This window comes from Argiope bruennichi, chromosome 6, assembly GCF_947563725.1.
Source record: "Argiope bruennichi chromosome 6, qqArgBrue1.1, whole genome shotgun sequence".
Classification (NCBI taxonomy): domain Eukaryota; kingdom Metazoa; phylum Arthropoda; class Arachnida; order Araneae; family Araneidae; genus Argiope; species Argiope bruennichi.
The window spans coordinates 86,532,314-86,545,574 of record NC_079156.1 but is presented as its reverse complement, the minus strand read 5'-3'; the positions used below and the strand labels follow the sequence as shown (position 1 = coordinate 86,545,574).

Sequence of the window (13,261 nt, the reverse complement as noted above, 5' to 3'; positions counted from 1 at the left end):
TTGATATTTTCATCAGTTTCCTAGCAGAAAACTAAACATAATGATACAAAGGACAAAATTGATAGAAACCAGTAAAAAATATTTCACAAATTGTTCTTTCTTGCATTTTATTAAAGGAGTATTTATTATTCATGGTGATTTAGCTAAAATGTTTCGTGTTTGGAATGAACGAAAAAATGAAATCTGTCCAATGTGAAAAGACTAATACCATCTTACAGGAATTCTATTTTTAGAGACTTTTATTTAATTTTATCTTTGTAAAGAAGAACATTTGAGATTAATTTTTCACCAACATCTTCTTGAAGTGCTAGAGTATTAAAATTTTGTTTACTTCAGAGTACCTAATATACGTATACGTATATTATATAATTATACGTTTTATAATTACATAATAATAATAATACGATATATTATTATTATTTAATATACGCAAAATCTAATTATAATATACGTAGACTAATAATATATATTAATAGTATAGTAATACTAATAGTATAGTAATAATATACGTATATACGTACTGACCTAATATACGTATACGTATATTATATAATTATACGTTTTATAATTATATAATAATAATAATAATACAATATATTATTATTATTTAATATACGCAAAATCTAATTAAAATGAATCGAATTATTGATGATTTTTTTATTTGATACAAGAAATATTACCCAAAATTAGAAGAATCTAAGAAAAAAGATTCTGTAATAAGCATAATGTGTTATGAAATATATAACATCAAAATGTAGAAAAAAATGAAAATAAAAACATTTTTTTCATTAACAAACTACAGAAGTAAAGAATACATTTTTTCTAAATTAAAAATTTGGAAAGCAAACCAAAAAATATTAAAACGTGGAGCATCGAAGACCATGTAATGAGGAAATAGTGCTACAATGAATTTTATTAAAAAGAAAATTCATAAACATTAATTCAAAATAAAATATATTACGAATATGAAAGGTGTTAGTTTAGTTTGCTTATACTATATTAAACTAAAAAAAAGTTTAGTTTGCTTATACTATTTCTATACGCATCTCATGCTTTTACAATTTTGGTTATGACTTCTGTACTTTTGGTTAACTTTTTTTCTAATAATGCCGATTTAGAAAAAAACAGTCTCCTCCCCCCCATAACTTTTGAAAATGTATCTAAAGTATTAAAAATAAACAACACACAATATATTTAAGGATAGATGTACAATCCTTTTCCATACCAATAGGAGTGTTAAATCCATTTTCGTAAACGGCTGGCAATAATCGAACAAAAGGAGTGAGGGATGTTCCCCATCTAGGATGGTTGAAGTTGTTGCAAGACCCATCAAAGCTTCTATAGTTGCGATGGAAGCACATGTCCGAACAACTCGGTGGTTCTTTATGTACAAGGCAACCAGACAAATTAGCCAACAGCTCCAGCTTTTGAGGAGACAGGATGTCACTATACGAGAACTCTAAAGGGGGGAAAAAGTATAAAATTTATATAAAAAAAATCATTAATATTTTCGAAATTTTAAGCATCTAATTTTAATTACTTTATTTATAAAAATATATCTTGGTTGCAAGTCGTTAGGGCCATAAAAAGATGGCAAATTGATAACAGGTCGAATGGAACCGCATTTAATACTTAAATTATTTGGAAAAATGCTTTTTTATGTATCAAACATATGATGCATACCCCAGGGGTCTTCAGTGGTCACAGAATTGGTTTTAAAAGATGCTAAGCCCGATTGAAAAGAAATTTCGTTCAAACTTTTCTCTTTCAATTTTGAGATATATAAGGATTTAGAGTCAAGAGAACCCTCCCCCCCCACTATCATTAATGTTCTCCTCTTGACTTCTCTATCAATAACACAATATGACACCTTCTGGGCTTCATAATGTATTGAAACTACATATTAACATACTAAATCTTATTTAACTAGTGCCAAAGTCATATAGTTTTTCAGTTATACTGTTCACATGTTCACGACACGACCGGATTAAGCTTTTTCTGATGATAGTTTTTTTTTTCAATTATTGTTAATGAAAATTTGAAGATACGGCTTTCTTTTCCTGCTGAGTACATTTCTTTTTTTTTAAAAATGCTTCTTAAAAATTTTTTTTTATGCTTCTAACATTTTTTTTTGTATTTATAATTAAGATTTAACTTCAGTAGTAAGCAACGATAGAAAAATTTGTCTTTCTTCGTGCGTAGACTGCTTCTCTTTCCTGTAATATCCCGATTAGCACAAAATGCCCAACAACATTGTTACGATATCTGCACGATGTTGTACGGCATTCAGAATATCGGACACCATCGAAGAGATATCGTACAGTATCTTCTGCTAGTAGAGGTAACTGGATATATAAAAACGTATTATCGTCATTATAGATTGAGATTTCTATTTTAATTGTAGTACACTGAATTTTTGTTAAACCAGAGACATTTCCACCGAATTTCCCTCTGAGATAACTCAAATTATGAAACTTACTCTTTAGTACACACAAAATTTCAACTCTGAATGATTCTACGTTTCATCTTCATATTTTTAATGAATATCTTTAGTTTCAGCAAGAAAATTATTAGTTGAAGTTTCATTACTTTAATCTCAGCTTAATATTCAAGTTTCAATAAAATTATGGATAATTAGGAAGATGCATTGCATAATGAACGGGGCAATCTGGCCCTAGTCTCCTAAAATAATACGACTTCTATATCAATCAAAATTAAGCATTTAAAAATACTTTGCTGAAGATGTTATTAAGAGAAATGTAGGCAAGATATTTAATTAAAAATTTTAAGCACCACTGATTCCAACAAACCAGCATGTCATCAAAAGCGGCTAGTATAAAATAAAAATTTGTTTAAAAATCTATTCAAACACAACCAACTTAATCCAATAAACTTAAGAAATAAAAGAAATCAACAAGTACCTGTAAGATTAAATTGAGAGCCAGAATCATGAGCATGACTCCAAACAATCTCCAGAGCTCTCTCATAAATTTCAGCAGATCTTGCTGACTGACGAGCTTCATTGGAAGGAAACCGGAAAGCCTGCAACAGTTCTCCAGGTGAGCGTTTATGAGGCTCTCCAAACAAATCAAAAAGGGTGTGGTTCAAAGCTTTATCTATTTCTTGACGAGCTTCATCTACTGCACTAAATAGGTAACGGTCACCAGGTCTTCCAATAATTGGCGCATCTTCAATAGAAAGTAAAATGTAAGGAATCATTTGTACCAGCCAAAGCTTGTGTTATTTAATAAAAAACTTTCTTATTATCTTTATTTTCATAATTCTGTAGTTTCGTGTTAATAAAATTACACAATTTCAAAACCATTACCGATATGATTAAAAAAAATAAATAAAAAAAGAACACAATACGTATTTCGAAATGGAAAACTGTTCTTGTATCTCTATATCTTTAAGTTTTAACAAAATAAAATTTTACAGCATAAATGAGGAGAGATAAATGAGATCGATTGAAAATGATGAATATAACATCATCAAATCTGCATCAATCAAAAACATCTAACAGTCGACTTGATATTTAGCACATTTATAATTTTCTAAAAAAAATGTTTAAAATTGTATGTGAGATTTTCATTAAAAGAGATTACTTCTGGTATAAAACATTGGGCAATCATTCATGTTGATATATCGTATTAAATGAACTCATTACAAAAAATTATGCAAAAAAGTGGAATTTAAATTTTAATTATAATGAACTTCAACAAAATGTTCTTTTATCCTTAGCAAATGAATAGTATCCGTGGAATGCTTTAATGGAAGAAACTGATGGCTTTAAAAGAAAACTGAAAAATTCCAAATATAAAATAGTGATAGAATAGATGGAAACATACTCATATGCAAACATACTTTTGAAGATGTGTGGCTAAAAAGAAGAAATTTTTGATATTTTAACTTCGATTGATTTCATTATGGTAAACATAGTTAGGAAAGAGGCGATAATGAATTGACGTCATTTCACATCGCCATCTAAAAGCAAAGGGTCAGAAAGTTTTCGCTTCAGCGATTTTATTCTAAGATTCTGATAGGGATTTCTTTGTTACGTGTCGATTTACGCAAGGGGATCTTAGGTGTCTTTAAAAGAACGTTGTAAGCATTAGGTATTTTTATCCCTTCGCTCAAAGTATGGGGAACGAAGAAGTCATCAGTTTTCTACAGCGTGTGTAGAATTAATTAAATAAGAAAGTGGGAATTGGATCAGGAAATATGAGAACGTTTTGGAATGAAGTTAGTATGGGTTAAATTAAGATAAAAATTAGGAAATTAATGAAGATTACATTAGATTTAAAGATATCATATGTGCATTTAAAATTCTAATTATATAACAATAAAAACAGTAAGGAAGTTTAACTCATTATAACCAGGTTTATAGAAAAACTTAAAATCTGATATCTCCTTTCATTATTTATATATTTTTCTGAAAACTTTGATTTTTAACTGAATGTTTTTAATTGCACAAATGAAAAATGATAATGGCACAAATGCTTATGTAGAATGTATTTTTAGAAAATTTTGAACTAGAAACACATTTCAATAGAGAAAGAGAAAAAAATAGGAGTGGGGGGTGGGGAAGTCATGTCGGCAAATTAGAAAGCGATGATAAATTCCTTTCCCCAAAATACGACGAATCTTCCGCCGGAAGACGAATTCGACCTCGGACATATACTTTTAATGTCTCCGGAGAGGCATGATTTATGAACAAGTAGAAGCGATGAGCACAACACAGAACGACACAACACAAAATGAGGAAAAGCCAGCCAATGAAAATTTTATTCCTGTGAATATATACTGTGAGATTTTAATAGGGATTTCCAACTCGTGTTGATCACAAGTAAGGGAATCATAGGAATTTTTTAAAAAAAATGCGTTTGGCTGGACAGTTTTTATCCCTCCACTCGGAGTGTGGGAACTTGTCAGCTTTTAGACGATTCAGCCGTTTTAAAACTCGTGTTGAATTAATTAAATAGAAAATGGAATGGGATCAGGAAATAAGAGAATATTTTAGAATGAAGTTGATATGTGCTGAATTGAGCTAAAAATTAGGAAATTAATTAAATTAGTTTTTAAAATATCGTTACATATATATATATATATATGTTACAGAAACTATGACTGAAGAAAACATGAAACTCCCCCCCCCACATCATCAGGTCAAGAGAATCATTATAATCATTATTATAGATAGACTTTCTAAAAGGAGTTTGTCATAAAACCTTTGTGAGCTGGGTAGAGATTCATAAAACACCGTGTTTCAAATAGCATATGATAGGAAAATGGAAGGCGGATTTTGATAACTTCTGAAAACCAGGCTTACCATTTTTATCGAAGCTACATATGTTACTTACGGTAAGTGTACCATATAGAATGTCCAAAATCACACAAAACAACTACAAAGATTACAATACCTGCAACCGTGAGTCTCATAGACACAGATGCTCTTCCAACATCATTTTCAGCAATGCACTCATAAATTCCATCATCGTCTCGCTGGATATTAAACATATAGAGATCGCCGTGAATATTAATCCTGTGATGGTTAGATTCACTTCCTAAAATGCTACCATTTTTCCTCCACTTAATTTGGGGCATGGGTTGACCTTTTGCATGACAGGGCAGCTCTATACTGGAACCCATCTCAATTCTTTGATCTTCTGGGACTCGAGAGAAAACTGGAGGAACTAAAAATAAACATGAAAGTTTTAAACAAAGAAATATTATTAAATCATAAAGAGATTTAAATTTAAAACTAGTTATCAAAATTCAAAAACCAGGAAAGCGCTGAATATCTTGTTCTTGTCACTTTTATTTCCGAAATGAAAATGAACATAATAATAATAAAAAAAAATACTTGTTCGTTTTTTCCTTTTAGCATGAAATTAAGTGATATATCGAAACATTCTCTTGTTAAAGAGCAAAACTATGAACTGGAAGTGGTAAAGACAAATAGCAAAAATAAAAATATTGGAAATTGGGAAGAAAGAAAAAAAAACTGTTTCATCAGCTGTTAATTGTTAATTTGTAAAAACAACATTTTAATAATTTCCTCATATCCTCTTTTGAATTAAAAAAAAAAAACTATCGGGCATTCTTCATATTTACTACATCTTAAAATATCGCTTATTTCCATTTTAATGTGAAAACCAATGTTTGAATTTTTTTTTGGCATTTACATTGTTTGCTATTTTTATCCCTTTTAGTGCCGAACGATGATATATAGTTTTTTATAAAACTTGCGAAAAGTGTCAACGACGATATATCGTTGCATATAGGATGGCTCCTTACTTTTCAATAAATATTGAAATATTATTGATAATAATTTATTTTCAATTTATTTCATATATGTAGTTTGGGAACATCATTTTATTTTATTATTTGGTTATTTGAGGAACTTTGTACAAAAAAACTAGAAAATCCATCAATTTGGTCTGGTATTCTTTGTCCAGTTATAATACTTTTGGTTGGGCCAAAAAGGTTAATCTTCAATTATATAATGAAACATTTTTCCTAATTTAGATAATTAACTCAAATACTTTTAGTTTCTTACTCTGAAGCAGCTCTTCTATTTATTTATGATTCGCATATTAAAATCTTCATAGAATACAATAATCAAATATTAAAATGTGTATTTCACTCAAGATTAATCCTTAAATTGTTATTATAAAGGAAAAACATTTAGATTTTATATTTATATAAACATTTAGAGGACTTTTTTTAATTCCCTTACCCTAAATTATAATTTCATTAAATAACTATCTGAATCAATTCAAAATTAGACAAAAATTTCCACAAACCATTTCGTCTGATCATAACAAAAGCACTTGAGTTTCTCTGACCACTTTCATTTTCAGCATGGCATGTATAAATACCAGTATCTTCTTCAACCACCTCTTCAATTCGAAAATGTGTTCCGTCTTTCAACACTTTAAATTTGTTTCCAATACGGACAGGCGACCCTAGAAAGAAACAGTAACCATAACATATTTAATATTTGAAAAGAGTATTTAATATAATTTCATGTAATTACGAGAATTATCGAATTCTCAATTCTAATACATCTAAACCAATGAAAAATGTTTATAAATATTAATTCCTTCAAGATTTAGTTCAAGTATGGTTTTTTAAAAGCAAAAGCAATTTTTGGCTTCACATGATTTTAGACTACATTTAAGCAAATATTAAATATTAAAGAATTTCATTGATTGGATATAATAATGTCAAAAAGAATTTTGTCTGAAGCAATTTGATGTTTTTAAATGTAATTAGTCGTATATGCATTTATTAGTGTAATTTTTATCTAGTTAGAACTAAACCTTATTTATAATTAAATAATTTTTCGGTTTAAAAGAAAGAATATAAAAGCTGCTCGCTAACTTTAATTTCTCAATTTTTAAAAAGTAAAATGCGCATTGTAAAAAATTTGATATATTTTTCTCTCTTCACAAGGGAGCCCCTAATACACAAGAGCCAAAGCGATTGTCTTGGTGGCAGTTATAACAATTTTTACAGTATAATTTGTTATACTGCAGTATTTACACAAGTGTTAAGAGGGAGGGAAACAAGCTTAGGCATGCAAATGACTGAATTTACACTCAAATACATACTCAGGGAAATCCGATATAAAGAGATATCCTTATAAATAAAAGCATGATTTTGGTTGAACAAAATGATATACCCGAGTTGATTAGGCTAATTCACAACGAATTATTTAACTCCAAATCTGTTTAATAAATAGAGTCGGCCAATATAATCAATAGTTTCTTACACGCTGGTAATATGCAGAATTTCTCCCTAATTATGGCCTAACAGATAATTTCTAAGTCGTTAAAAGATTGACATATACTTTCTATAGGATGGTTATAAAAAAACTATCTTTAAAACTATACTTTTGTCGTTAAAATTAATAAATGTAATGCTGAAAAAATTACGAAGTTTAAGGATTTATATATTTTCTTTGTTCTATTAGTCACTACTAAAATTATTTATTGGTAATAACTACCAATCCAACACACTAATATTTTAAAGAAATAAAAAGCCCCAATACTGCGACTTCTATTGAAGAAGAATTGGATATCATTATTTTAGAAGCCTAAAAGAATATTCGACAAGTAACGTAAGGGTTTTTCTACGATGCGATCGTTGATAAATTTAAGATAATAAAATTTAAAACTCGAAAACTCGATCTGTTTTGATCTAGAACGGCAGATTTTTTTTAAATTTAAAGTATCAATGTATCAAGATAAAAATGACGAATAGGACTAGAATATTGAATAAAAACATTTTGTAATTTTTTCCAGCAGTGCATTTATTGATTGAAATATGAAAATATAATTCATGATACTACAAGTATTTAGAGTAATTTTGAAAACGCAAATGCATTCCTAGAACTAGTTATTTCGAAATTAATTAATGAACAAGGATTAGAGTAGATACTCTATTGTATATAAAATTAAACCTAAAATTTTTACATAGCTTCCCTATTAGCACAAAATGCCGAACAACATTGTTATGATATCTTCTTTATATTGACCGACATTTAGAACATCGATCAACGACGTGGGAATATCGAATAATATCTTGTGCTAATACGGTTGATCTAGTTCATGAATCTGTCGGAAGTAACTATGTTATTTACAATGCCAGTTTAGCAGATACCAGATTCAAATCAGCTCTCAAACTATTCACTTTAATAAATGAACTTCTCATGGCAGAAAAATATAATTGCCAGATATTACCAGTCACCATAAATTTAAATTTGAAATATTTCCACGATAAAGTTAAATTTTACATTTAAAATTACAGAAACTTTATTTTAAGAGAATTTTTTTTCAGAGTGAAAACACCGAAACAATTTTAACTGATGATTCGACTTACCATCTTTGGACCATGACAGAATGGGAGGCGGCAGTCCTTCCACTAGACAGATGAGTTCCACACTATTCCCTTCAAGAGCTTCTTGATCCCTTGGTCTCTCCAGGAACACGGGCGGGGCTAAGTTGACAGTATATGAGCAGGATTTACTCTTCGATACATTCACAGGTTTCTTGGATACACAAGAATGTGTTCACAATTAGACAACCCCATCATGAATATGCCCTACAATTACAAGTAATCACACACAACAAACATAGACCCACTGGCATCTAACTCCTATCGTAACTTATTAGGTCTCTATAGCGAATCGATCTATTCACTTTCCAAGTACAACTTTTGAATTTTATATTTTAAGTCAAATGATCTTAAATATCTTGAGCCAACTGACTCATTTACAACGGAAATGGAATTTAAAAGATGGCTTTGATATTTGATGAATGAAATGAAAAACAATACAAGTAAACTATAATGCCAAACATTTTCTACCGATTCTTTACCATGCAATAGAGTGATATACTCCAATTAGTAGGGCTATTAATTGAGACAATAAAATGTTCGAGACAAAGGATATTACAATTTTTAAAAAGAACTCCATGTAAATTCCCAAACATTGAAATAATTTGGAAATATTTTAAAAATAAGTTGACTTCTGAAAAATATGTGCCTTATTCACTAAGAGAATTAATGCCTGCATAAATATAGATAAGTATTCAGCATTAAGTTGCATCTAATATCAATCGAAACATTTTAAAATAAGGCTTTTCTCATCACAGAAAAAAAAATAAAAAATATTATAAAATAAATTCTTGATATACAGTTTATATAATTATCACAGATTAATGTCTTAAGACTTGTAATAATTTCACTATAAAAAATTACGAAAAAATCTCATCTTTATTCCTTTATTTGAATCATTAAATGGAAATATTAACTTTTTGTTCCATTTTTTTCCCCTTATCCCACCCTATTACATTTCTTAATGCTTTTTATAATCGAATACACATTAACAATAAATATAAGTTTCTAATTCACAGCATATTCTCTATACTTCTTAATTTCAAGAAATATTAAAATTAAAATTTTATTTCGTTACATCAACCAAGCTTCTTTCTTTCAAAGTAATTTAATTGATCATTCACTTTAATATGTATTTCAGATCATCTTGTTTAAAAATCATTTTATACTTTTTAAAGACTTGAGATATTAAAATATTAAAATTTAACAAAACAGAAAATGAATCAAAAATTGAATACACAAATTTAAAAGTGGAAATAGAAATACGAGAATTATGATTAAAAACAATCTATAAGGAATTTCATAGAACAACTAGAATTCAAAGCTTATTTACTAACAAAATGGCAAATGTGTTATGACTTTATAAAGGAAATCGTTAAATTAGGGCGAAAAAGGTTGGTCCAAATTTACTTTGGATGGAAGAATGTGTAACTCAAAGTTATTTTCCATTCAATGAATGAAAAATTTGGTGAAATTTTGAAGTTTTTTCTTGACAACTTCGGAAACTATTATAGCACAAAAATTATTTCAGAGTTAAAATTCATAAAAATTATCAACTCAATTAGCAGATTAGAATCAACAATTTCAGTTCAGCAGATATACATTTTTTTTTCTGTAATCTCAATAAATTATTAAAAGTATTATCAAGAATATTTTACAATAAAGCTTTTCACTGTAGTAATGGTAATAAAATCATTATCATTGTTAATATAAATATTTTATGCTTTCTTTCTTCCAATAATCTATACTTATAATAAAGTTCAATGTGTGTGTGTGTGTGTGTTGGCGCTCTACAGGCCAGACCGTTCGACCAACAGCTACGAAATTTGGCACGTGTATACCTTGGAGGCCGGGAATGTGCACCTGGGTTTTTTTTTTTCGAATTTTTAATTAGAATTTTATTTATTTAAAAAATAAGCGAAATTTTGGTGTGTTTCTGCTATAACTTCCGAAAATATTACCGCACAAAAAATATTTTTACATGAAGTTAAAGATCAAAAATTTATCTTTTAAATGATACCAATGTTTTAACCTTAAAATTAAATTTCTATTTTTAATTAATTTTTTTAACTATATTTTTCAACAATTTTTTTCGTACAAAATAAAAAAAAAATTTAAGCTGCACGAGCACGTTTCGCATTCATGGGGGAAAAAATTAGCTTTTTTCAAAGTCTTGCCATCACATTAATTAAACCTCCAATTGAAAATAAATTAAATCTTTTTGGAAATGAAATCTGCAAAAATATAATTTTCCGCACGTGTCTGTAGGAAATGAAACCAATATGAAATATTATTTTTTCTAAAAAATAAATCCAAGAAAATTTATTTTATGATCTTTTACACTCTCTATATTATTAATACAATAAATCTGTTTTATTTTAAGGCAAGTTTTGTTTAATATGAACAGGATATCTATTCAAATCAGGGCCACACAGCTAATTTGCAAACTTTTAGTAATAGACACAGATCTTCTAAAATGGTCTAAATTGAAAATGATTATATTTTATGTAACTTGATCCAATAAATGCTCTAATAAATAACGAATTTTTGATTTTACATAAAGCTTCTGCTGTGGAAATCCCGTTTAACAAAATGCTCTTGAAACACTAATATTTTAAATAAAAAGAGTTAATTTCCAATCAACTAAATCAATCACTTAAACTGACTGATTTATGAAAATTTGAATATCACTATTCAATAATAAAAAGAATAATTTTAGATTTTCCATCGATCGTTTCAAAGAAAATACGCCAATCAGCGCGCAAGTTTCTCAAGATTAATTGGCCTAAGATTATGAAAATGTTGATATTTTCTAAATTTTTAACATTCAAAATTTCATAAATAAGTCTTAGTTGATCGTTGAAAATAGAAACATTCATTCATTTATTTAAAATTTGGTGTGTCCAGAATATTTCTCAGAATATGATACCTTACTGCATTAAATTTAGACTTCATAATTTTTGAAATATATTTATAGGCCGGAACAAAATATTATTATAAATTTCATTTCAATCCTTTTGGAAGCAAAACTAAAAACTGAATTTTATGCTGAATCTGAGAAATTTTTGTTGAATTATTCTTTGAGATATTACGCAAATTATGAAAAATATTTTGTAGTTCACATAAGACTTAAATACCGAACGATTCTGTTTGCTTTACTCATATTCAATAATAATAATAAATAAATAACAACAAAAATGATAAATAAAATAAAACGCTTGGTTTCATTAAAAAATATCTTTATATTAATTGCAATCTCAGCATTTCCACTTTAAATTAAAGTTGAAGTTTTACCGGAAATGACAACAAATTAGGAAAATATATATAGTAAACGATATAAACAACAGTATAAGTTTGGTATGACTATCAAAATTTGAAGATTAAAAATGTTTTGTTTGAGAAGCTATTAAGAGACAAGTTACTGAAAATATTTAATTGAAAATTGTAGCGAGCGGTAATACTGGTGAACCGGCTGGTCGCCAAAGGCGGCTAGTGGGTAATAAAGATATACTTTTTTTTGTTTTGTTTTGCATAGGTTACTTATTAACTTCTTTGTGGTAATTACAGTTTTAACTTCAAAAGAATACAGTTATGAAATTTTTTATATGATTTGCACACTTTTAAAAATTACTGCTCTTTATTGTAATATAATTGGATGTATAAAAATATATTGTTGTTTTTAAATTTGAAGTCTCTTTTTTATATTGCATTAAGTTTTTATTAAATTAGTAAATAAAAATTACTTGAAATCACAAAAATTATGAAATGTATCTGGTAACACGAACTAAAAGGCTAAATTATTCTACTTGTTACTCTTATATATCTTAAAGTCATTTCTCTGTTCATTAAGCAAGTAGTCGACTTGATTATTCATCATTTCTTTTTTAGATTAAACTCAAACTAGCTAATACTCTGTTCTTTATAACAGACAGAAATGTTGCAAGGCTTCTACAACTGTATAAGTCGCATTTCTACCGAAATTTGGAATTTAAAAATACTTTGTTGTAGGAATCAATAAGTCAGCCATCTGACTCTCCGACCAGCCACGAAGGCACACGGATTTAAACCATAAAAACTGAATGACCGGACCGCCGCAACAGAAACATTGGCGGGAACTGTGGTTGAGTTCTAAGGGCCATCACCGGCCACGGTACAACCCTCCCCGAAGGAAGTACGTCCCGTCATCGATGGGAGGAGTCAGATCCCCCACCTATTAGTGTACCCTCCAGAGTGGTGAGAGCCAACCATCATGCCGGAAGCATCTCATCCTCATTACAAGGTGCCCCCCCCCCCCGGGGGTTTGTAGGAATCAATAAAACCAAGGTGTGAATAAAAGAACTCATTGAAATGTTTTGCGCAC

At 28.7% G+C, this 13,261-nt stretch overlaps 1 protein-coding gene across 1 annotated transcript in view; it reads right to left on the bottom strand.

The window, feature by feature from the left end:
• Window positions 1-13,261, bottom strand: part of LOC129971452 (peroxidasin-like) — a 138,198-nt gene that overhangs the window by 13,008 nt on the left and 111,929 nt on the right. The window contains exons 11-15 of the mRNA XM_056085230.1: window positions 8,887-9,003; window positions 6,807-6,968; window positions 5,421-5,693; window positions 2,922-3,188; window positions 1,226-1,459 (exon numbers count right to left, since the gene is read on the bottom strand). Of these exons, the coding sequence (XP_055941205.1) occupies window positions 1,226-1,459; window positions 2,922-3,188; window positions 5,421-5,693; window positions 6,807-6,968; window positions 8,887-9,003 (1,053 nt within the window). The remainder of the gene's footprint in view (window positions 1-1,225; window positions 1,460-2,921; window positions 3,189-5,420; window positions 5,694-6,806; window positions 6,969-8,886; window positions 9,004-13,261) is intronic.